The following is a 27,237-nucleotide window of genomic DNA, read 5'->3' as shown; positions in this document are numbered from 1 at the left end:
TGCCTTAGTTGTCAATTTCCATTCATACTAACTTAGTGAGGAGACCTACTGTACCGTGCACTACAGACTTGTAAATGTATGCATATATTTTTTTTAATATCTCACTATAGAAAATACGTAAATTAAAAAAGAAACTAAATTACATAGATTACCGGTATGTAAAAATAAGGGAATAATATTACAAGTCATTAAATTGAAAAACCACCCTTCTGGACAATGATCTGTTGGAAGACCATTAAAAAGATGGCATGAGACCATTGAGATCGCAACAGACCACTAGATCTAGTGCTTGAATTGGATGATGATTAAATTGAAAACTGTATGCAGAAAATGATTGGAAATATATATGTCCATGATAAAACGTCCACAATTCACAATAAATTTTTATTAAAGTCTCCTCAATGTAGAACATTGAAAAGTGTCAATTTATACGATGGAATGAATAAATAATAATCATTCTCAGCTAAAAAAAAAAGTAAATACTGCACGTGTTGAAACCTTTACATAGGTAAAGTTACAGTAATGTTTAATTGGTATTTTAGTTTCTAACGAACTTCAAATCTAATAAACTTGCTTTACATTCTAGTTAATTATAATCATGCTGTTCTATCAGAAAACTCCTGTATCGAACTCCTACACATAGCACAACTACGACAGCAGCTGCAGTCCTGATGTGTGGTTTGTCCTACCTCTTTCTGCAAGGAGAAAATGACAGTAGCATGGTGTGTGCATGTCTCGCAAAACAAAGTCGAGGTGCTTTATCAGTAAATTGCAACATTTAAGGCACCAACAACAGTGACGTGCTGTTGACTATTTAGTAACTTTCAAATTTTTTTAAAGGAACGGAAAAATAAGCAATGATATTATTTATTATACTTTTCCGACTATTTTGGTTGCAAAGTTGGTTAAAAATCAAGACAGCATCCAAAATTTCAACTATACATTGTCAAAGTTGTTTTGAAATACCTTGGAGACTGGCACATACATGATTAACGAGTCATAATGAAAACTCTTTGAAAATAATGGATTGGTCATGCCATGATATTTGTTTGTTCACACTTAAATTCACTATATTTGTACATAAAGTATTCAAAAGATGTCTGGCACTCATACGTAATATCAATATAACACTTCCTTTAGTTCACATTCCAGTATAATAATGTATTGCTCAACTGTTATAATAAAATTAATGCATTTATCACAATATACAGAGTGTCCAGCTAATGTCAATACCTCTTTCCGACTCCTCCATGCCCTCTTTACTTTATAGCAGTGGATTATCACCCACCAAATTGATTTGCTGGGAGAAATAAAATACATACAAACTGTGCCTTACTATTTTATTTTAGCATATCAAGATAGTGACCCCTTTCTCAGATACATGTCTCGCATCTTCGAAAGATATTCCAACCAGTGTTTCGCTATATGAGATACTTCCAACTTTAATATTGTATTTTGTTATCAGATTGGCCATTCCCATGTTATGAAATGGCAACATAAAAAGAGAACAATCACCAGAGCCTCTATTGTCGAAAAGGCATTTTTTGGAAACAACCACTAGATGGACATACAGTTACAAGCTATTACTCCATGCAATTCCATAAGGATTATAACGTGATTTCTTTTGCAGTCGCTAGATGGCAGCATAGTGAAATTGATAAAAATTTTTGTCTTCAAAGGCCATTAGGCTGATCAATCTGTTTATGTGATCAGAGATTTTGTTAATTGGAATTGCTAATATTATATGGTTACCCTATCCGATTTTCCTCACAAATAAAAATATTATGGATATGTCTGGAGTTTCAGTAGTCATAGTACTGTACTTCTTGAATGATAAATTTTCACACAATTCTGAATGCCCTTTTAATTCGAATAAGTGATTTTTTTGATGTTCAGTTACCAGTATGTCTTCATATACAGTATGAAACCATAAACTTTTTCTTTGGCTAATTCATGTGGAGTGTTAATGTCCATCATCTGCCATCGAATAAATTGCACTGGACACTTTGTATATTTAAAATTGGTTCTGAAGTCTGAAATTTAGTATCTGCAGCTATAAATTAAAATGTTGTCCACTATTTTGAGTATAAAGACTTTTTATCTTTTTTTTTTCTAAGAGTATCATCTATGGACATGACGGTTTATTAACTTTTCTAATTGAATGAAACAAACTTTGAATTTGTATTTACACTCAGAGACAGTAATTCTATCAATATTGATTATGTCCTTAATTATTTAATGTTGTAGCATTACTCAATGTTTTAACTATCTCCTATAGCAAAACCAGAGTTAAAAAGCCCATTAGGTGATGTAATAAGTTGTTATAAAAGCTCACGCTATCTTTATTATCTTTATGATGATACAAATTAATTGGTAAATTTGTTAATCGCTATTGTGTTAATGTTCTTATTACATAATGGAATGTGTTACTATGGTATTTATTCCTACTGTGCGATTTGTTTTTGTAAATGTTTATCTTCATTTCTTTCCTTTAAATTGATCAATTTTGAATAGAAATGTTCTTTTATATTATAAAGTAGACACTAACTATTAATTTATATACCAAGTGTTATATAATTTCTTTCAGAATTATTACAAATCGTTAAAAAAGTGTATAACAGAAATATACTAACAACTGCATTACTTTTACTTCTGTATAATGAGAATGATGCTTATAAAATTCTAGGTTATCCAGTAAAAATTGCAACCTTGTGTTAGTTTTTAATACATTAAAAACGGATATTAAAAACCTATATTGGATACTGATTTAGTGCTAGTTTAGTACTATACAATCCCATTTATGATTATTTCTTAATGTAAATAACTAATGTATTTTTTAAGAAATCACTTCAACGTTTATAAATTGAGAGGAGGGAAGAAGGACGAAAATATCTGAATCAGTTGCAGTGGTAATTCTGATAACTCTTTTCTGTATTTATAGTAAGCCTTAATAAATTCGTAACGATCATGCATGTCCAGACCTTCTCCATGGTTATACTTGAGAGTTGAGGGAAATAATCTGTATGATAACACACTGCTCATTGGGTAAATATTAACAGGGGAAGGAAAAAGTTAAATATTTTTAATGTATAAAATTAAAATTTTTTTGGCAAAAGAATATTTTAGACGTTATACAATTATACAGGGATTATTACACAAATTCGATGTTAATAAAATATATAGGAAAGTATGAAATTACTTTCCAAATCTTTCTAGAATTACACATTGCCTGCATCCAGCCCACAATAAAGAATAAAATAAAATAATATAAATGAACTTTAAATGTAAAATAAAATATATAAATAATGTGCAAAGAGTAATGACAAGGAGTAAACCAATTCCATGGATGTTGGATTTCTACTCGTAGTAAAGTGTGAAACACAAAAGTGTTGACTAAAACGAATTTTGATTTAGTTTGTAACTATGGAAGTCATACAAAACTATTTACATATCTGAGCAATTTTTATGTACATTAAGATATAAGTCTACTATTACTGCACACAACTTGAATGTAATGAATAAATGAAGCACACTTCTGGGTTGTTATTTATGGTAAGCAAATATTTTATGTATGGTATTTCTTAAAATTTCTTTTCCATAAAGTTATACAAAATTAACAAGTTACTAAAATTGAGTTATATTTATTTATTTATCTCTTTTATGGTGACTGCAACATATCAGCGTCAATATATTGCAGACAAGCAGGCAAGCAGACATTCCAGAAGAACTTAGTTTTCTGTTTAAAGAGTATTGGTATGAAAACTTTTACTTCTGTTAGATTATGAAGAAAAATGCTTTTAGAATCACATTACTTTCTCTTACATTATCATATATGGAAAACTTAAATCTGAAGGATTGAATAAGATGGAAAAGAAATGGGTGATATTTCTAAAAGGAAATATGTATGATTATTATAATCTCTTGAGAATGAAATAGCTTTGTAACAATCTTTATCACGTTCCATTTGTGAAATTATGTGAGGACTGCATTTGTTATCATTCCAACTGAAATTTTAATCATTAGTAAGCAGTATCTTCTAATGAATTGGTTAAGAGTGAAAACCTCGTTAACTTTCCCTTGTCCTTCAAAAAAGCTTTATATATTTTTAAGTCTGCAATAGGAATTTAAGAAATTTATTTTGATAGTTGGATTTAATTCGACAAATGGAACTTGTAATACGATTAGTACCAATCATTGCTTCATGCACAATGTCCCAATGTTTTCCCACTTACTTTGCAGTTACAGGCTGTGCACTTATCATACGGGTCCTTCCACTTGCTGCCTGATTCGTACAGGTGCCCCAGATAAGTGCACGGCTTGCCACCACTCTCTGTGCTGAGGCTCGTGTTGCTGCTGTCAAGTCCGCAGGGGTCATCCTGACAGCGTGGGCAGCAATCCCCCGGGTTCAGGATGGGGTTGCTGCAAGTGAGTGGAGGACATTCCATGGCCCAGCAGTCTATCTCGCCATACTGCAAACACAAATACAGTAGTACTGGTATCCATCTTGAAATTTATTAATTGATGCATGTGCCTCAAGGATGGCAATGTGTCCACTGCAAGACATCATTCCTTTAATAACAGTACTTAAATTAAATTTTATTCATTTAACTCTAGAACAGTAATATTTAACAATTAAATTGAGATGTCACTCCGGAAGTAACGTACCATATTAAGAAAAATTCCCATAATTTTCACAATGTATTTACACAGCCATTCGAAACAAAATGTAATATTTCTACGTAATACCTCTCCCTCTCTCTCAAGAGCCATACACCACCTTGCAGCAGTGCTATATATATGTTCTGCAGAGCACAATGCTCTATTAAAGAAGACTGCCTGACATATGGACTACTATAGAAAAATAATTAATTAATCCTCAGAATATATTAGTTGTTGAGAGATCATAAATGTGAGACAGAAAACACTACCAAAAGTCGTCGTTGAGTCAAATGCTGGAAGTAAATAAGGTTTCAGAGACGTTTTAAGACGTTAAGACGTTTCTTTTGATAGGGCTCTAAGATGGAAATCATAATTGTAGACTTTGTGACCTGAAAAGGAAAGACAGACTGTCTGCCATATAATCTATGAATGTGGATCATTAAACCTCAAAAGAAATTCAGATTTGATGTAATAAATCTAGAGCACAGAAAACCACCAGAAGAAATGTTGTTTTCTAATGCCAGGCGTTTAACAATAAAGTCATTTGACCTCTTGCACTCCAATATTTTTCAAAGATATTATCATGGTCAGCCACTGAAGCACAGATTTTGAGGTGTTCCGAATCCATTTCTTGGTTTGAGTTGCACAATGGGCAGTTAGGGGACTGATATATTCCAATTCTATGCAGGTGTTTGGCCAAACAATCATGGCCTGTTGCCAATCTAAATGCAGCTACAGACGATTTTCGTGGTAAATCGGGAATTAACTGTTGATTATGACGCAGAGAGTTCCATTTTTTCCCTTCAGATTGTGTTATCAAATTTTGTTTGTTGAAGTCTAAGTATGTAGATTTAATAAATCTTTTCACAGAGTAATACGTAGATTTAGTAACAGGTCTGTAAGTAGCAGTGCTGCCCTTCTTTGCTAAAGCATCCGCATTCTCGTTTCCCAGGATTCCACAATGGGATGCTATCCATTGGAATACAATTCTTTTATTGAGTGATATTAATTGAGAGAGCATTTTAGTTATATATATATATATATATATATATATATATATATATATATATATATATATATATATGTTCTGCAGAGCACAGTGCTCTATTAAAGAAGACTGCCTGACATATGGACTACTACAGAAAAATAATTAATTAATCCTCAGAATATATTAGTTGTTGGGAGATCATAAATGTGAGACAGAAAACACTACCAAAAGTCGTCGTTGAGTCAAATGCTGAAAGTAAATAAGGTTTCAGAGACGTTTTAACTATATTCTTTTGACAGGGCTCTAAGATGGAAATCATAATTGTGGACTTTGTGACCTGAAAAGGAAAGACAGACTGTCTGCCATATAATCTATGAATGTGGATCATTAAACCTCAAAAGAAATCCAGATTTGATATTATAAATCTAGAGCACAGAAAACCACCAGAAGAAATGTAAATCAGCTTCTGAAACTGATTAAGAGCCTAATTTTTATTGAAGTATCCAACGATAAACTAATACATCTCTAATGTAATTTATTTCAGATTCATCATTTGAATGCATCAAGTTACTTACCAGACACTCGCAGGTTTGGCACTGGTAGATCCACCTCTCGCCACTGCGGAACACCACGTGTTTCAGTTCCTGGTGCCTGCAGGCAGCACTGGGGTCGCACTGAGGACAGCACTTGTCTGACACGCTGCCTGAGCAGTCGCATGCAGGGTCCTTGCAAGAGATCACGCCTGACGAACACTCACAGCGCCGACATGGCTGTCCTGCAGGGCTGATTGTCAGGCCATTGCCTACTTCCGTGCCTTCGAACATGCAACCTGCAGGACACAAATTATTTCATGAGGTGTTAATTGTCAGTGTAGCAGAATTTGGTACAGTGTAGAAACTGACGTGGCACCTGAAAGACAGGCACAGCTCGAGAACTAGTTTCGAGGTTATGACTTCTTGCACTGCACATTTGCAACCAATGGCAACTTAAGACTTAATTGAACTTATTGGTAACGAAAGTGCATTGAAAAGCATGCAGTGACAGTGGTTTAAAGGCCGTGTGCTAAACGACTGTGTTTGACATTTCAGTGCTGAGGCCTAATAGTGGTATGTCAATGCCCACATACTTATCTTTTAACAAGTTTATTAGTTAACATGATTGCACATGTCGTATTCGTGAATACATCTCTTTTCTTATTTTGTAGTTAATTACCCTTTTTATTAGTTATTTAACGACGGTATATCAATTGCATGATTATCTTATGTCGACAGATTGATAACAGCGAGTCGAGTCTGAAGAGTTGCCTAGATTACCCGACATTCGTCTTATAATTAAGGAAATCTTCTAGGGAGAGAGGGGGAACCACACGACCAGGTAATCAGTCAAAGCGGGGTTCGAACTCATGCATAAGCACAGTCTCGTACCGGTAGCAGAAATCCAATTCATTACCCCTGAGCAACAACAGTTCAGTCTTTCCATATATCTGTAAATAAGCAGAATAGTTCAAGTCGTCTCGTACTGCTACAGCAACACTTTTCATCAAGTGTACAAGCATACACACATATGCTTATGCCCATGCTGAAACGTCCAACTATCCTTTCAATTACTTACCAACTTCGATAATCTAGAAGCTGTCACGATTAAGATAAATCAACAGTAATCATCACGCACTTTCTTATTCATCACTAATTGTAATTTCCTATTCTTCTAGGAAAGTGAACTTCATTACAACGACTTTAAAATTAAATGAACTTTGTCTAACATGTGACAGTTTACATGAAAAAGTTCTGAATTTTATAGATCTTAGGATATTATGTCTGATGACAGTCGACTAACAACAGAAGGAACGAACTTAATGAGAAAAAACCACAAGTTACACAATGTTGTACATGGTTGTATTATACTGACCAAGTAAAGAACAAAAAATGGAACTTAAAACGCACTCCTCTACATTAAAAATTACAGAAGTAATTGAAGGAGAAGAATAGACACTTCTAGAATGACAAAATCAATTATGTCTTACAGTTCTAATTCACCGTAAGAAAACTGAGAAGATCTCAAAAGAAAAAGCTGGAGATTGCTTATGAGATCTTTAAGTGTAAGAGAGACGACAATGACAAACGCTATTTGAAGTACAAATGAATGAAACTTTGGTAAACCTATTTATTACATTTTTACAAATAAATGTATGCTAATTTCGGAATTGTATTTTTTATATTTAATTGTTCATTTAAAAAACTCATAGGGCTTAAATATTTAGCAAAACTGAATTTCCTTTTCTAGCTTCCTAAAATATATTCTACCCATTTATGTTTCAATATGAAAAAGATAAAGCTATCACTATCGCAGAACATGGAAACTAACAGGTTGGCGGGAGATTAAATAGTCTCACCTATGCAGACATTCGGCATCAGTAGCATTAAGATGTCAGTCCTAAACACTTGCCGCCATTACCTCCAAGGAAAACTCTCTAGACCATACTTGCTCATTTCTGTTAGAGGCTGAATCGACCTCAGAACTTAATGTAGCCGAAGGGTTAGGTCAATTAATAAGAAAATATTAAAGCCACTTGATGTGGTTACATTATGTTACACTGAAATCCCTGAATTTAGTGTTTTTGTTTTTAACATTCCATGTCTTTTTGTTGGTCTGATGCACTGTGTTAAAGAAAAAAAAAACTGCTTCTTTCTTCACAACATAAAAGTTCCTAAGATATTTTCATTAAAATTCCTGGAAATATATGTGCGTTGTATTTTAATGTAACACTCGAATAGTCACAATATGACACAGTATGAATTAATATCCTTCTAACTGTTGGACTAAACTATTCAATAATCAAAATTTCAATATTTCTTGTGTTGTGTTTTTATGACAAGAGTCTACAAGCAGAATTACAGATCCTTACTGAGTTTGCAGTCTGGTCCCCTATCTTTCGGGCAGGTACATTGGAAGCCTCCTTCGTTGTTAACACAGCGTGCTGAAGGGTGACAGGTGTGAGTGCCCTCTTGACACTCGTCAATATCTGTAACATGTCAAAAGGATTAGAATTTTCTCACATCAAAATTTCACATGTTTGTGGTAGGGTTAATGTATCTGCGTAATATCTAATCAGACATTAAATTAAAATTAACTATTGGACATTACTATGATTAATTAAATGCACCCTCAGTGCATATTAATGCTGAGAATCTAGGTTTCCATGAACTCCATTTTAGCGTATCTTAATGACTGAAAAATACTTCATAGTCGTTTCAAAAACATTCTTGTATCTAACATGAAATTGCTAAACAAATTTTGTTTCAATGTTAATAAACATTTCACTTCAGTGTTAACTCGTTTTTAAAAGTAAGGATCAAGTTAAAGAATTAAAAGAAATACTACGGACTAATTACTAAGATGATAATGTAAGAAATACCTACATTTTCTAAATTCCTCTATAAACTCTTACAAATGCTTTGATAATTTATTCTATTAAACGTACATGCAAGAAATATAAATATTTATTTTATCACTACACGAAGTATAGAGAGAGAGTACTGTTACATTGTGAAAAATGTTGTAATTCAATTGAATTTCTTGTTTGTGTTGGGAATAAAATTTATCGATTGATTCCTAGTATTTCCCATATAATGAAATATATATCTATTGCAATTATATTCAATAATTAAGTTACAAATTTTTACGCAAAATGTTTCCAGTATCCCTGGTTTAAAAAAAAACCATGGCATCTGTACAAGTATTTCCTCTAAATTATTGGTACTATTTTGTTCATGTTCCATTAACCCGGCAATTAGGCACATTAAGTAGAATAATTTTTACTAACAAATTATGGTATTTTTAATGCGTTTTACTCAAAATCGGCTTTAACGAATTCCTTCTTCACCAATTCTTAAATAAGATTAAGTCGGCATTTCTTGACTCGTGACTCAACCCTTTAATACACAAGCAGGGCGGAGGGGTGAGGTAGGATCTTCTTCCCCTTAGCCATCATTGGCTCATTCAACTTTAAGCAGCTTGGATATCTTCCCCCTCGTACCTTCCCCTTTGCTGTGTATTGCAGGCTGTATTTTATATGACGTAATCTTTGCATTCTCTCCACTTCCATAGAAATTTGCTCACATTGGAGGCGAGGTTACTTAATGGAAAAAGGTTGACAAACATTTACATCATAAATATTACGTAATTAAAAGAACGTGAAACATATTTAGAACTCTTTTTCTTATTGGTAACCTACCTTGACAAATGGGTCCATGACTGCTGTCATGAAGTATGCTTCTGTATCCAGGTTTGCATCGGCAGTAGTACCAACCAGGCATATTTACACAAACAGAATTTTTATGGCATCTATGCAGGTTGGATGCACATTCATCCAAATCCAGCTCGCAACTAGGACCCACGTAACCTTTTCGACAAGTACAGTTTCCAGGAGAGAGACATTCCCCGCCATTCAAACATGTTTGGTTGCACACAGCTGAAATACAATTATAGCGGTAAGACAAAAGGATCAGATATAAGCTTACTCCAAAATAGCAACCAACGGGCAAATAATAGAACAAACTGACATCAAATATCTAGAAATACGATTTCAAGAAATTAAGACACAAAATATTACGTAATTCAAAATAATAGTGTCATTGGAAAACATTTTAAATAAGTTACTTCTACAGATGAGTTACTAAAGTTTACTAAATTACATTCAAATCAAAATTACCCTTTGATTCTTAACCTTTAGATCTACTACAAGAAACAAAAATAAAACTGGAAATCCAGTAGTTTACATTTCTTAGATTAGTGAAGGATTTCATAAGAGCAAATAAAATTAGAAATTAAGACACCTGGCACAAATTAAAAACAATATCACTGAAGATATGATTATGATTCCAATGAAAAAAGTACGGTAAAAATATTGAGCAAGGATTATAGAGGATGGCTAGAAAAATCCTACTATTATAATTCAAACGGAAGAACTTCTAAAGGAAGACTTGAAAGAAGATAGACAAGTTTTAAACTTCGATTACGAGTATCTAAATGGGTTAATCTTGAACGTACTTAGATATAATATGACGATGATACATCATGGTCAATTTCGTGATACCTTAAGATGTTAATAATTTTTTTACTTGGTTATTTAACGACGCTGTATCAAGTAGTACGTTGTTTAGTGATAGCGTTATAGTATTGGCGAGATGGGGTCGAGAATTCGCCATAGATTACCTGACATCCGCCTTATTGTTGGGGAAATCTTCTGAAAAAACCCAACCAGGTAATCAGCCCAAGTGGGAATCGAACCCACGCCCGAGTGCAACTCTAGATCGGCAAGCAAGCGCCTTTGTCAACTGAGATATGCCGGTGGCTATGTTAATTATTACAGGGCACATCGGTGGTATGACATGTAATTTTATTTGTAATTGTAATTGTAAATTTAATACTAATTGTAATTTTATTCTTCATATTATAGTTGGAATCTCCTGGTAGAGGGGCAGAGAAGGCCTGACGGCCTTATCTCTACCAGGTTAAATAAATAAATACTACTACTACTACTACTACTACTACTACTACTACTACTACTACTACTACTTTGTCCATATGACCATGAATATGGTAATAACTAGAAGGATGATGAAACACAGTGGAGTGTTTACTCAAACCGTTTTCGTTCACTATAAATTCCAACCATCGGATGATAGTGCACATTCATTATTATCATAATCATTATCATCATTATTAATGAAACAGTGGTGGAATACGAGTAGAGGAATGGGAGTTCCCCACAAAGACCTTTCACCAATCACTGCCTCCGTCCACCAGAAATTGGGATCCGAACCCATATTTCCAGCGTAAAAAGCAGATACTCCTCTAGCCATTCGGCTAATGGTGTGCCAAAGGCGCACATTCATTGTTACCGTACTTCTGCGGGTCAGAAGCCTGAATTCTAATGTACAGATTCGAGCCTGCTTCAACAGAGCAAAAAGCACACGAGTGAGTACTCACGTTTGCAAGTGTAGCCGTCTCCCTCATAACCCTGCTGACACTTGCAATGGTAGCTACCGAGTGTGTTGACACAGTCGGCATGTTCATGGCATGCGTGTTCCCCCGTGCTGCACTCATCCAACTCGACGCAGTTGAACTTGTCCAATCGGCGGTATCCAGGCAGGCACTCACATATATACGAGCCATTGGTGTTAACACAGCGTGTGTTGCTATGGCAGTGATGGCCCTCCAGACCGCCTTCTTGCTGACATTCGTCAATATCTATCACACAGACAAGCACATAGATTAAAAGAGATAAAATAAACACAGATAAAACAATGAATTTATAAAATAAACATCCAGACAGAACACAGATTGAACAAGATTATGCTAATTTAACAGTTTTGCATGTTGTCATTAAATGCATATATAGTTTGTCCATTAAATAATAAAAATACGTTAACTGAAAAAAATAGATACATAAATAAGCAAATAAATAAATAAATAAATAAATAAATAAATAAATAAATAAATAAATAAATAAATAAATAAATAAATAAATAAATAAGTAAGTAAATAAATAAATAAATAAATAAATAACTAAATAAATAACTAAATAAATAACTAAATAAATAACTAAATAAATAACTAAATAAATAACTAAATAAATAACTAAATAAATAACTAAATAAATAAATAAATAAATAAATAAATAAATAAATAAATAAATAAATAAATAAATAAATAAATAAAATAAGTAAGTAAGTAAAATAAATAAATACTCCTGAATAAGTAAATAAAAATAAAAAAGTCTTATTAAAATGTTCAATATGAGACTTGAAACTTTCAGTTTCACATTCTCATAGTGTAATTGTTTTAACATTGAGGTAATGACACCCAAGTCACAGAAGCGTAACTGTTGCATTACATTTGCTATAGAGGAAATATTTCAAAGCCTGTCCAGAATGCTTGAAGTAAAAGCTCCATCCCTAAAACTGTCCGGCATCAAGACTAGAACCAGACATGGACAACCAAGCACTTATCTTTCGCGATTCTGAATGCAATCGGACAGAAATAAGGAAAATTGTAATAATTTGTGGGATGTGTCGAAATACCAAATCAAGTGGATGCAAGATAATACATCTTGCCAACTAAAGGAGAGCCTTATTTTTGACTAATTGTTCAAATAGAAATATTTCGTATCGTACAACAAAGGGGGAAAGTTCTAAAGATATTATGCTTTCACACAAAATCTGGGTAGGCCCTACAACTTTTTATCACAGTTGTGTTTCTGTGAAGCAGTACTCAGATATGCTGAAAATTGTAGAATTTTATTTCTCTGTACCTGGGTATAATTCCAAAGTTGAAGGAGTATTTTCCTTGATGCTCAATGGGCAGACGAAAGGAACAGATTATCACTGAAGTTACTGCTACTCTATCTCATTATTTAAGGCAGCAACATTAAATCGCAACAAAGAATCACAATAGTAAATACAATTCTGCAGATACAACATAATATAAAAAATGTAAATTTCAGTCAATTTCACAAGGTCATTCAGGAACAAAGTTCTTTTCTTCGGTTCACAGTTCTGAGAAGTAAGAGCAATACTGTGGTGGTGATACACAGACTTGGTCTGCCGCTAAAATAAATAGTAATAATGTAATACCCATGCCAAATAAGAATATGGTAGGTAAGAAAATGTGTATTACTGAAGTATCCAACCCTGTCCATATTAAGTAAACAAGTGATACTGATGTGGGGTCTATAGTAAATAAATGATATTTAGTGTCTATATTAAATACTGTGTAAGTTTCTTAGAAATTCATATGTTCCCTGTGGTAGATCGAATTGACATGTCGATCATGTATACTGGTTTTGTTTTTTTTTTTCATTATGGCAACCCTAGTGGAGACCACTTTAATATAATTATCTCTCAACTCCAAATAACGTAAAAATGGTTTATGCAAATGCTAAAAATTACGATGAAGTTTCGAAATGAAACCAGTTGACAGGTTACATCAAGTTGAACAAATGTACAAGTTTTACAGAAAATAAATTACTTCAGAAAGGTTCTCTCTCTCTTTAAAATAATAGTGATCGCGCAGTGTTACATCTTCATGAACAAACAGTGGTTAACACCAACAATAACGTCGGGAGTTTCCTCATTTTCACTGAAACAAGAGGAAAATCCTCAATATGAAGCGAACATTCTTCAGCCTTCTTGAAAAAACGCTAACCACCGAAAGACATGTGTATATCTTAAGAGTCATCACAGTAAACATTTTTCGGATCTTTATATACTTTCACAATGGTTTTCGCATATTTTCTTCACGTCAAAAATGTTAACATCCAAAACAAACCTTCGATAACACTAAAATGATAATTATTGGCATTACGGAGATAATATGTCTCCAATAAAGAGAACTCATTCTGGCAGTAGAATCGTATAGTATTTTGCTGATCACTTTACAAAGTGCCAAGAAAGACATCAGTGTAATTATTTAATGGTTGCAACGTGTGTGAAAAAACAATTTTTTTAGAAATTCTTACAATATCAAAGTCTTCGAAGCTTGTAAATGCATTACTAAGAAAATTAATTCTTTCCTCATATGTGAATTAAAAAGGTAAAGGTAAAAAGGTACCCCCGTAACATGCCATGAAGGCACTTGGGGGTGGCCATGGAGGTAGAGCCCCATACTTTCCATGACCTCGGCACTAGAATGAGGTGGTGTGGTCGGCACCACGCTCTGATCGCCTTTTACCCCCAGGAAAGACCCGGTACTCAATTTTATAGGAGGCTGAGTGAACCTCGGGGCCATTCTGAAAGTTTGGCAAAGAGAAAAAATCCTGTCACCACCTGGGATCGAACCCCAGACCTTCGAGTCCGTAGCCAGCTGCTCTACCAACTGAGCTACCCGTCCGCCTCCTCATATGTGAATAGGCCTATTAAGTGATATACATTTCGTAGTATTATTGACCACTTTCAAAATTATTGATCTGAGAAATGAAATATAGCACTGCAACAATAACAGAGCTCGCATCTTGTAATGTATTAGAAGTTAATATGTGATATATCATGAATGTGCCATCACATACACACATACAAGAGAGAGATATTACACAAGTACATACACGGGCACACACACCTAGAAGAACAAAATTATGTAAATAATCGAAACATGTTGAATGAGTCTCTAAACGTACCCAATTTAAGTGACAGTCATTTTTTAAACGATTATACATGTTTTATGTATTAGTATGGAGAAAGTAAAAGAAAATTATCCATATTTACATACCATGACAGAAGTGGCCATCTCCGAAGAAGCCTGCATTGCACTGACAAGCATAAGTAGTCTGTAAGTTGAGGCAGGTTGCATTCATGTGGCACATGTGACCCAGAATACAGTAGTCAACACCTACACCCACCAGCAGCAGCAACACACCAATGTTAGCTTGTTAGTTACAGTCTATGAGAAGTTAGGCAACATGGACAGCTTGCAGCAGGGAGCGAGTGTTAAACAACCCTACACACATTTACTAGCTTACTTTCTCATATACACCATACCATAACATCCAGTGAAACTGTATTCTTGCTTAACGGACAGTATGGTACCTTCTATTAAAAAACTTTTTTTCATCAAAACATCATTGAAATATGAAAGAGAAAGGAATTCAACGATTACGGTTGTCTTAAAATTCAAATTAAATGTATCTCTCTAGAAAATATGGCTTATAGGTAGGCTATTGATCAAAAGTAGACCTACATGTAATTCGCGGATGTCACTTTGTCACAAATATATTCATAGTTTAGACGGTTATGTTTGTTCCATCTTCAAGATATGGTGAGATGTAAATAACAGGGTTAACTATAATTATACAATATTTATAGTTCTTTTTTACAATTCATTTAACTCTTTACTCGGTGTTTAAGTAAACACCAAAACTAATAAATATTTTATTACTACTAACATACTGCAATATTCATTGTATATATACTTCAAAAGCTATCGGGAGTCTTCTCGAATTAAATCATTTTTTTATTCTTTGGACTTTAGTTTCCAAAATATCACTACTGGTATGTAAATTTATCTAGTGCTAGTAAAATGGGTGAAGGATATTAATTTCGGAGCAATCCTTTTAACAGGCGGAATTTGCCATTTCAGTCAATTTATCTGGTAGGTAAGATTATTGTTGATGTATATTATATGTATATAAAACTCGTTGAGAAGTGGGCAAAAACCCGAAAAACATAGAAATAAGAATATAAAGCAAACAGAATTATGAGAAAAGATATCATTCTAAGTTCATTATACGAAACAGACAACTGAAAAGTTACTTTGACACTCATAAACTAAACAAGAGTTGTTTAATATGTTCTATTTTATGAGGAGTGTATATGAGAAAGTAAGAAGACTATAGCGAAAAGAAGGTGGAAATATTATTTCACCTTTTGTCATCTTTCAATACTTCAAAATGAACAAATGGAAAGGGATCAGTACTGGTATGTCAAACAATGTGAATTAAACAAACACCTATAGGTTAATACACAACTTTTGTATTAATATATTATATTTATAAAATTAATAATCCATCAACTATATCATTGTTTTGTCTTAAGTGATGAAACGTAAGATGAATATTTCAATTAAATAAATCTTTATACAATAATTTTTTTCTGACATTTGCTTGGGGTAAAAACTAAACTGCTAGGAAACCTGAAGCAGTGAAACTCTCATAATTGAGAGATTTTCATTCTAGAAAGCGAAGCAACATTCAGTGGAGATCTGACGTCTTACAGCAATATTTTACTTCAGTAATATTGCTCAAGTTATAAAAAAAAGACCTACAGATTTTAAGAACATATACCATTGATCAAATAAAACACGTCCTGGTCACATTTAGTTTTACCAAAGTAAGCGCTGAAGTGATTTTCATTTTATCACAAAACTACGTTTTCTTTAAAAGTTATATAGAAGTTTCAACTATCCTTACAGCCAGAAATTCAACCATCGAACAGAAGTTCAAACAACAGAGTATAACTTGACTTTAAGAAGCATGTCTCTCTTTGTAAAATAAAATTAATGTTGGAGGTTCCTTTTCGTGGAATAATGACAAGAAGAAGAAGAAGAAGAAGAAGAAGAAGAAGAAGAAGAAGAAGAAGAAGAAAACACCGCCTAATTGAGGAAGTTATCTGGATAACTTCTGGCCATCTGTTTAGTGAAGTTTCCTGTTTTATGGGCAGAAGAGATGTGACTCAACGTTTCGACTGAGACTGAAGATTTGTCTGCAGGACAATTGCTGGAGGAGACCATAAAGACATCTGGAGGAAAATCAGGAAAGGAAGTGAAAAATATGAATGTGAGAAACAATAAGCATGCAGGTTATAATACATCTAAAGTTCGAAACGGAAATGTTCTCGAAGTAAATAAAAAGAAAAATCAGAAAATAGTGCAGAGCATGTTTTTTTGTAATGAAGAAATGAAAATTGTCATGATGAATGAAAATCACTCCTGCAGTGTCACCAAAAGTGCAGACGGTTAAATTTAAGAATTTCACTTTATTTTACCAGGACTTGTTGTATTTCAGCGAATTATATACCAGTAGTCCCAATTATGGTTTTATTAACTCTCTGTATTATACTGCGGGGATGTTAACAAGCAGACATTTTGAACACCAGTGAAGGGTGCTACATAATATTCTGTTTAGTAGTGTGAAGTTCTTACCTTTGCAGAACTTGCAACAGTTCCCAGGTACACTGAATTGCTCCTGTGGGCTGCACGATAATGGCGGACACATGGTCTCAGGGTCAATGCGCTTGCACTTCATCAAGCCGTCGAGACATTCACACTCTACGCACTCCCTGGGATTCACCGACTCTCCATGATCATACATCTCGCCTCTCAGGTAGCACTGTTCTGCACACAAACACATATAACAAGCACGTAACACTATTGGCACAGCTTCAGGCATAATATGCAAACACTTCTCAATAATAATATTTGTGAGGTTTTCGTGTTGCATACTCGTAATTAGGTTTAAACCTAGGTACCTGAATTTGTAGCTATAAATTGTCCTGCTTCAGTCAAAGTACAAGCCTGAATTTCAACTATATACTTTAATTTCAATGAAATTTATCTATTCAAAAAGGTGGTGTGAGAAAAATGTAATTTGTATGTTTCCCCACATACTTCAAGTTTCCACCATTAGCGAAATTTTCATCAATGATATACATAATGAAAGAAATTTCAGCATGAGAATGTACAATTGTTCCCAAGAAGTTAACATAGTTCGTAAATTACAACAAGCAATGAGAAAGGCGAAAAATATTTATTCAAGTAACTTCATTAGTATATCTTTCTTACTTACAAATGGCAGGTTAATTGCCACCCTCACATAAGCCCGCCATCAGTCCCTATCTCATTAGTATAATCACAAGTTTAAATTTGTGTTCATAAAAAAATGTGTCATAACATAGCAATACAAGATTCTACTATAAATGATATTCATAAAAATTACCAGATATTAATTAGTACTTACTAAGACAACTTGGACAGCATTCTCCTGGATTGATCACCGGATTCTTACACCTTATATTAGGACACTGCACAGGCCGACATTGTATTTCACCATGCTGTATGCAAACAAAAATTCGTTTATTTAATCGTTATACATGGTTTATTATATGACTTACATACAGTACTGGTAATAATTTTTTTTAATGATTCACTATGAAGTCTTAAGAATTTGTAGATTAGATGTAAAACAAGTTATAGGCCTAATACAGTATCAAATGGTATATGATATCTCATTAAGTAGACATTTATTTATCTTCATGAATTAAAGATACGAGTAACAATAACAGTACGGTTACCAGAAGTCTGGATTTCGCAGGACATGTCCTGCTTTTCTCTCTATTCAATTGGCAGTACAGCAAAGAGAGAAACCGTCTATGTTTGGAGTCCATTTGAGGAATTATGTTTGTAAAATTTAATTTAAGACATCTACCTCGTGTGGATTGCCACAAGTTTTTATTGGGCCAAACAAATTGAGTCAGTAATCAGGAAATTAAAACAAGGTATAAGCTATTTATAATCTGTACTCTACAGTTAAATAGTGTATTCAATTAACGACTTTGTATTAACAGTTTTATATAAATTTTACTTATTAATTACAAATACTAACAATTTACAGTACTTTATTTTATATGATATTGAAAGTAAGTGTCACATCACGTGTAACATTATTATGTCCTGCTTTTTGAGATAAATTGTCCTGCTTTTCATGTTTTTCATCTGGTAGGTAACTCTAATAACATTGAGTTTTTCAAGCATGACTTTTTAAATTAATGGCGGTTACTTGACTTTGCATCATTCATCTAGGTGTCCCCACCTACAGTACAAACGAAGTGCCTAAGCTATAGCTTTTTTGTCGCCGTAGGCATTGCACTCAGTGCACTATGGGAAGCGAACTACGTTGACTGCATACAGCAATGCTGAAATGCTGGTAGGGGAAACTAAAGTACCTCGCGAAAACCTACCACCCAGTTTAAAATCTCTTAACAAAGAGGGCATGATTTCGTACAAGTAAGATTCTATGGTAAAATTATTTCTTTCTTGCTAATGCCATTCAATGAAAATCGTCCAAGACAATTCCTTTACAAAAATATATAATAAACATAATTCTGTAATATAGAAAGTAAAACAATATTCTATGTAACTTTATTAAGAATCATTTATCAAAACTCACCACACAAGCACAGATATCACACCCTCGCTGCCATGTGGCTCCGTCTGGATGGACTGAACCATTCACTCTACACGACTTCTGGCAGTCACACTCCTCCACGTGACTTATTCTTCCCTCTGCTGCCACTAGCTATATAACGTATTATGATCATTAACAGAATAATATCAAACTACTAGTCAAACTAAATATTTTAGTTACTATGTGTACTTCAACACAGACCAATTAAACCAGGAACATTTTTATATATCGTTGTTGTTGCTGCTGCAGTAACTCCTGTGTGACATATTTAACGATTTTCAGATTTTTGCTTTATTAAATAACTTAAATAGTGATGCAGCAAATAATAAAATCTCCTATATGTAATTGTATTTCTTTGTTTCGAAAATGTAAGAATTCACAGTCTCCTATGTATGGCTGCCATAGGATAAATAAATGTGTTTTTTCTTCCTACTGAAAAATTTTATATTTTGCACATAGGAGTTATTGCAGGAACAATGACGATATGGTACAGTACTTCACAGAACAGGATGGATTTTTAACAAATAGAGGCACCTTAATTTTTTTATTTAAGAAATTAAAATGTCGTCAATCAGTACGTAGGTTTGGATTATATGCATGTGCGTGAGTGGGTGTGCATGTCCGTCCATATATGTCACACACTGTATATTTTTCTCGGTCTGGCTGTGTGTGTGTGTGTGTGTGTGTGTGTGTGTGTGAGACAAAGAGCGAGAGAGACAGACACACAGACATACAGAGACAAAGAGAAACAGAGAGAGAGAGAGAGAGAGACAGAGACACAGAAAAATAGAATGAGAAACTCGGGGAGCGAGAGAGAGAGAGAGAGACAGACAGACAGACAGAAGGAAGGGAAGGGAGGGGGAGGGAGAGAGGAAGAGTGGAAGGGAGGGAGAGAAACAGACAGGCAGAGAGAGAGAGACAGACAGACAGAGAGAGGGAGGGGAGGAGAGGGAGAAGGGGACGGGAGAGGAGGAGAGAGAGAGAGAGGAAGAGGGAGGGGATGGAGCATGAGAGGGAGAGTATAACATCTGTGTTACTTGTAAGTACAAAATGTTGAAATGTTGAAATATTCTTTGGAAAATATTAAATTAAGAAGGGCAGGAAAATAGGAATAATATACTGTAGAACAAAGTTCTACACTCTCATTTTATGGTATCTGATTTGCAGATTTGAAGGTCATTTAATTATTCTTTTTAATAATTAGTTTTTTTTCTATTACATATACGTCATATATGAAGTGTTTCAATTTACAATGACTGGATCATGAGTGTCATGTGAGATAAAATGTGAGATTTTGTCGTATGTTATTGACTTCTTGCAAAACATATTTATGGTTATGGTTTTAAATGAAATGTTCATGTTAAAATAACTCCATTACTTATATAATATAAGTACAGTACCTAAACACATATCCATTAAAAATACCGAATTGAAATTCATGGAGAGTATGTAAATATGTAATGTTAAATCTGTAAATTCAAAGTCTTTAATTTTTCATTTCAAAACGGTTAAACAAATATATCACTTAAAATTATGATCAAACCTGTGATATGCAGATCTCAATTACTGGACAATTTTTTATAATTATCGTGTTTTTTTTTTTTTTTTTTTTTACGAATTCTTCGCTCTTTTCCAGACTTTTGTAAGAATGCATGCAACATACAGACGTAACAAATACGCACCCTCTCCGAGAGCTCATGCAGATGTTTTGTTAGCTGTTCTACTGTATTCTGCAGCAGAGAGAACTGTCCACAGGTGGGACAGGTAGAGCTGAGGTGCGGGCACTGAGTTAGGTAGCCGTGAGGTCCGGAGATCAGGTGGACCTCCTGCAGAGCACCCTGCACACACGAAAAATAATCGTCAACAGACGCATACAAATGGGACATGCTAAAATATCGCGTAATGTTAGAGTTGAAAGTTGAGTAGATCTATAAACACTGGTTATGATTTCTGAAAAATCCTCGGTTGGCACCGAAGACATAAAAAAACGGAACTCAATTGTTAAAGGGTTCGAACCACGAATGTACTAGGTATATGTATATATGTATGAGCTTCATACTGCATAGATATACAGACCAGGCAGTTTAAAGTCCCAAAGAATTGCCGAGCTAGTCGGCGGCCCAAGCCTCACGCAATCACCGCCATTCCTCTCCATGAAAGTCCGGAGCTCTTTCCGCCTGCAGTCAGTTGTAAGTGAGAATTCATCGGAGTGGGACAGCCATGTTGTAGTCGCGAGTGAGATGTCATTAGCGAGTACAGTATTGTTGTATAATGGTGAGTTATTCACTGCGACGTCGTATATTCATCTTGAAGACGTAATTGGATGGAGTTACGCAATAAGAGACCAACCGACAAAAACATGCTTTCGAGATATTCACCACCGAAGTAAATTTGGTTATTTATTAAATATTTTATGCAAGAAGTAATATAACATTCATACTATAGTACAAATAATACTAAAAAAGACTATCCGACTTTTAATAACAAACCAGAAGTTGAGTTATTATTGCAAAGCAAAATAAATAAATAAATTTTACTCAAACGAATTTTGCTTATAAATAGCAGCAGAGTACAGATACGGCATTCTTGATTTTTTCTGATTTAAATAATCCAATCAACAACACAGATTTGCGCAAATATCTCTTTTTTTTTAATTGTCGGTTCATCTATTGTTGCATATCTCCATCCAATTGCAGAAAGATTTTGTAAACATTCCAAGGCAGCCCCTGTATCGTTAAGTTTTTCTTTTGTAAGCGCATGACGTCTTTGTTTTCTTTTCCAGTCAGTCAGAACCTGTTTTATTAAACTTATCCACTATCTTTAACATTGCTTTTTGGTTGGACTAGGCTGCCAGGAAATTTACTTCTAAATGCTCGTCTTGTTCTGCCACACAACTTTCCTTCTTCTTTGAAGGTACTGCTACGGGAATTGTTAATATAGTAAACTCTTAATGGTGCATACGCATTAAAATGAACTTCGCCATATTATTGTATACTTATTACATTTCTTGGCGATTCACAAGATGTCTGAATTTGGACGTATAATCTTGATTAACATTTTAAGTTTCTCAGACAATTATTTTCCATCTGTATAAAAGTTAGATAAGTCATCAGATTGCGTGAGTAGCTCCTGTACTGCTTGCGAAACTGTAAGAGTATATAATATAATCATACAAAGAGTTTAAAAGTTGTACAGAAATCACAGAAATTCCAAAACATTCTCATTATGAATAAAATTCACGTAGTTTATTTATAACTTAATATTATGGATCAGATATAAAGGAAATACATTTGGACAGGACCCTAACTAGCGTGGAGCAATAGGCAGCCGCAATTCTTACCTTATTTAGCCGATAATGTCTAACAAGAGCAGATACAATTGAAGACCTCCCTCGAAAAAGGGTGTAACATCAAATTAATGAAATATGCGGTGGAAAAAGTAATTTCTAAACATTCGTTTATAACAATAAATTACTGCATCCAATAGCTGAATAAACTTGTATCCTTGATTAATCAAATGGTTCTGCTAGTAAATATAGGCCTAATGAAATATGTCCCTGAAATTATTTTCTTGTCTCCTGAAATGTGTGCTATAGATTTGTTGGTTACACTCTCATTCAAGGGGAGGTCTTCAATTAGAGAAAATAACACCCAAAATTAAGCAATGCATTTTATAAATAACTACCGCTCAAATAAGCAGTCCTAGAGAAGTAAATAGTAATGTCGAAATGGTCGAAACTTGATGCTTAATACGATGTATATTCAAATGAATGGAGATTTTCAACGCTCGACACTTCAGTGTGGCATATTATCCCTTGAAGTGTAAATGTCATGCTGTTACTCGGACCAATCGTGTCGTTTTGCGTGTTGAACGTTTTATGCCGGTTCTCAGATTCTTGCTTTCCACGTACGCATTTCAGATTAATGACTTGCTTCACGGAAATGCTGCCGTGGGGAGTATCCCTGCACTTTCTGGGTAACTGGTGTTTTGTCTACGCTGAGAGCGACTAAATGGGGGTTCAATTGTTTTGACGAAGGGTAAGACTTTGATCATGAATTAGCTGTCGGTGATGCAATCGATTTTCCACTGCGGTTGCCTCTCCATTTATGGCCGTTTCCCGGCCTCGATTCTAAACTCGGATGTTCCACATCACAAACGTAACGTCTATAATATGCCTTTCGTGAGAACACATTTACTTTGAAATTGGTATTATTGGTCAAATTATTTATGCTTGTTGAACATTACGTATATTTTCACAAATTGAGCAGAATAAACAATTAGTTCAAGCCAGTGAAAATTATCTATAGACTGGAAGGACATGAGTTTGATCCCGGATGGGACAATGGATACATTTTTCAGGCCCTCCAACAATGAAAACATATTTTATGACGGAATATCCCTTTCTTACAATATTTTATCCTAAACTATGAACGGTTTTTTTCTTAAAAGTAATACTGAGTTCACTTCTTTGCAAAATATAAGTAGGCTACATGTAAAACTTAGAAATTTTTATACAGAACATTCAATTTAAAGGAGGAAACCACGCCGAAACTATTCACTATTCACCACAGGCAGCTAAAGCATAATTATGTTGGAATTTGAAAGAATGTAGTACCACCGTTTCAATGCATTTGTCCACAGCAATTTATTATTGCTTGGTTACTAATTATGACACATAAATTATATAACGTAGGATTATAGGTATTCCCAAGAAACTAGTTCGATTAATTAAAATGTGTCTCAGTGAAACATACAGCAGAGTCCGTATAGATCAGTTTCTATCTGATGCCTTTCCAATTCTCTGCGGGCTAAAGCAGGGAGATGCACTATCACCTTTACTTTTTAACTTCGCTCTAGAATATGCCATTAGGAAAGTTCAGGATAACAGGCAGGGTTTGGAATTGAACGGGTTAAATCAGCTTCTTGTCTATGCGGATGACGTGAATATGTTAGGAGAAAATACACGAACGATTAGGGAAAACACGGAAATTTTACTTGAAGCAAGTAAAGCGATAGGGTTGGAAGTAAATCCCGAAAAGACAAAATATATGATTATGTCTCGTGACCAGAATATTGTACGAAATGGAAATATAAAAATTGGAGATTTATCCTTCGAAGAGGTGGAAAAATTCAAATATTTTGGAGCAACAGTAACAAATATAAATGACACTCCGGAGGAAATTAAACGCAGAATAAATATAGGAAATGCGTGTTATTATTCGGTTGAGAAGCTCTTATCATGCAGTCTGCTGTCCAAAAATATGAAAGTTAGAATTTATAAAACAGTTATATTACCGGTTGTTCTGTATGGTTGTGAAACTTGGACTCTCACTCTGAGAGAGGAACATAGGTTAAGGGTATTTGAGAATAAGGTTCTTAGGAAAATATTTGGGGCTAAGCGGGATGAAGTTACAGGAGAATGGAGAAAGTTACACAACAAAGAACTGCACGCATTGTATTCTTCACCCGACATAATTAGGAACATTAAATCCAGACGTTTGAGATGGGCAGGGCATGTAGCACGTATGGGCGAATCCAGAAATGCATATGGAGTGTTAGTTGGGAGATCGGAGGGAAAAAGACCTTTAGGGAGGCCGAGACGTGGATGGGAGGATAATATTAAAATGGATTTGAGGGAGGTGGGGTATGATGATAGAGACTGGATTAATCTTGCACAGGATAGGGACCGCTGGCGGGCTTATGTGAGGGCGGCAATGAACCTTCGGGTTCCTTAAAAGCCATTTGTAAGTAAGTAAGTAAATAAGGAATATAATATAGTACTACTACAAACGATAGCCTAGTAATTTATAGTATAAGACAGTAAAATTCGATTTTATCCTCGAGTGGGAAGTTTAACGCCAGAGGCAAAGCCGAGAGCAATAATTTCCACGAGCGTATAAAATCTGTTTACTCTCTTGTGCTATACAATATCTCATCCATTACCGGTATCTAAATTTAATTTTAAACTGAGGTCTTTTCTTTGTAATATGTTGCTTGTGAAGAAGTTCTGAATGAATGAATGAATTTTATTGTTGCTAATGTACTGGTAGACATGAAGAGAAATTAAAAAAAAATTAATTCACTGCTGCGAGTTAAATACTTCTAATTCACTGCTGTGAATAAAGCTATTGTTTAGGTTGCTAAGACGATTAAATAAAGACCAGTTTGAATACCAGTCTTGGATAAAATAATAAAATTATACGCATGGTTATGTCATGTACTCTTCAATGTGCGGTCCTCTTTTAAATTGAACGCGTTGTATATACAAAAGGATAGTTTATATGAAATGAGATGCTCTTATTTTTAAATATTTTTCGTATGCTATTGAATATAACAAATTAGTTCTCTTCATTTGATTACCATTTTATAATTCCTGAAGTACCAAAATACAACATGAAAAGTAGCTGATATCGTTTTCGTTAACGAGCTCTTACGTAAACCTACTAAATCATTTACTGCACCAAGCAACGGAAGACAGGGAAAGGGGTTATTTTCAGTCAATAAGCCGTGTATCTTTAACAACGGGAGAACTGGACCAAAATGGAGTATAAACTAGTACGCTATAGAAAAGGCATAGCCAGGTACTTTTAGTTTTAGGGTTTTTTTTGCAAGAATCGAAGGAGGACTACCGTCCGATGGAATAATGATTTAACAGAGAGCTGAAAAACTTCCGAGAACAGTTAAGACAAATTGCTTAAATGCAATACAATTTTTCTTACTAAGAGTATAAAGTTCATGGTGTCCAAGCATCGTATATATGGCAATAAATTGTGCTACGATTTGCTTATATTTAGATACGAATATTCCTAAAAAAAAGGGGGGGGGAGACGTCGAATGGAATGGAATTCTAATAGCAACAGCCTAGTATGGTTACCTTTTTTTAATGTGTTATGTCGATTCATCAACTGTGCGGTTATAAAGTATTGATAGTAAGTAGTTATATGGTATTTTGGAAAGACGAGTACGAGTAGTTTTCATATGATTACCTGTCGTTTGTCTTACAGTTGGGGAAACTCTGGAAAAAATCCAAGTGATCAGCCCAAGCGAGATTCGAACTCACGCCCATGCGCACTTTTTGCAGCACTACTCCTACCGTTAACCCGAGGCTACGCGAGTAACCAACATTATTCCATGTAATAAAATAAATGCAGACGACTTCAACAAATACATCCTGGCGAAAATATTCCAGCATTACGATTTCCTAGAAAGAAAGATTACAATATTTCTGCGAACAAAGCCTCAATTTTAGCGAACGTGTAGAAATATTGAGATAAACATTTAAATCTACTGAACTTGTATTTTTAAAAATTTTACAGATAACATTAACATGAAAGGGAAGAAACAGTAGCAAGAAAGGAATATTCGATTCTAGAGAAGAAATAAAACTCCTGAGATCGTTGTGTAAGCTGATTAAACATGGATTCACATTCACTGCATGGCGAAGAAATGTTGGTAGAGTAACTTGCAAAAGTGTATCTAGCTTCATGATCAGCCTCTACGTCTACGCATGTACGGCGCTACATGAAGAAACTTTGGTTGTCCTCCAATAAGATATTCGGAAGAACTTGTTGCTGGACTAACTGCAAATTTTCGAGACATGCTTGAATATAATATACTGTATTTTTTGAGTTATGCAGTTTTTTTGCTGGTCTTGTTAAATGCGTCGCACTTCTTTCTCTAAGTTCTGAATCATAGGTAAAAAAACCTATTTCATTCATAGTTTTCTGCCCAATGGCAGGTCTTTCACTGCAAACCCAGCATTCTCCAATTTTTCGTCTTAGTTACGCTTGTGTTATTTCAGGAAAATATTTTATAAATTTAATTCGACGCATAAACAGTTTAATTTTTCGTATCT

General features: G+C 34.3%; 1 protein-coding gene across 5 annotated transcripts in view; it reads right to left on the bottom strand.

Annotated features, from left to right (window-relative positions):
- The window catches only part of LOC138714939 (protein kinase C-binding protein NELL1-like), a 236,528-nt gene that overhangs the window by 14,817 nt on the left and 194,474 nt on the right, over nucleotides 1-27,237 (bottom strand). For 4 of the 5 annotated variants that reach the window (XM_069847234.1, XM_069847232.1, XM_069847233.1 and 1 more), the window contains 10 exons: nucleotides 21,065-21,220; nucleotides 19,365-19,493; nucleotides 18,156-18,249; nucleotides 17,342-17,533; nucleotides 14,915-15,034; nucleotides 11,639-11,899; nucleotides 9,882-10,118; nucleotides 8,553-8,669; nucleotides 6,223-6,476; nucleotides 4,233-4,469 (listed from right to left, as the gene is read on the bottom strand). In XM_069847234.1, coding sequence (XP_069703335.1) covers nucleotides 4,233-4,469; nucleotides 6,223-6,476; nucleotides 8,553-8,669; nucleotides 9,882-10,118; nucleotides 11,639-11,899; nucleotides 14,915-15,034; nucleotides 17,342-17,533; nucleotides 18,156-18,249; nucleotides 19,365-19,493; nucleotides 21,065-21,220 — 1,797 coding nt within the window. The remainder of the gene's footprint in view (nucleotides 1-4,232; nucleotides 4,470-6,222; nucleotides 6,477-8,552; nucleotides 8,670-9,881; nucleotides 10,119-11,638; nucleotides 11,900-14,914; nucleotides 15,035-17,341; nucleotides 17,534-18,155; nucleotides 18,250-19,364; nucleotides 19,494-21,064; nucleotides 21,221-27,237) is intronic. The other variant, XM_069847235.1, reaches the window with a different exon arrangement.

Source organism: Periplaneta americana, chromosome 15, assembly GCF_040183065.1.
Source record: "Periplaneta americana isolate PAMFEO1 chromosome 15, P.americana_PAMFEO1_priV1, whole genome shotgun sequence".
In the NCBI taxonomy this organism is placed as follows: Eukaryota; Metazoa; Arthropoda; class Insecta; order Blattodea; family Blattidae; genus Periplaneta; species Periplaneta americana.
This window is presented reverse-complemented; position numbering and strand designations above follow the sequence as displayed.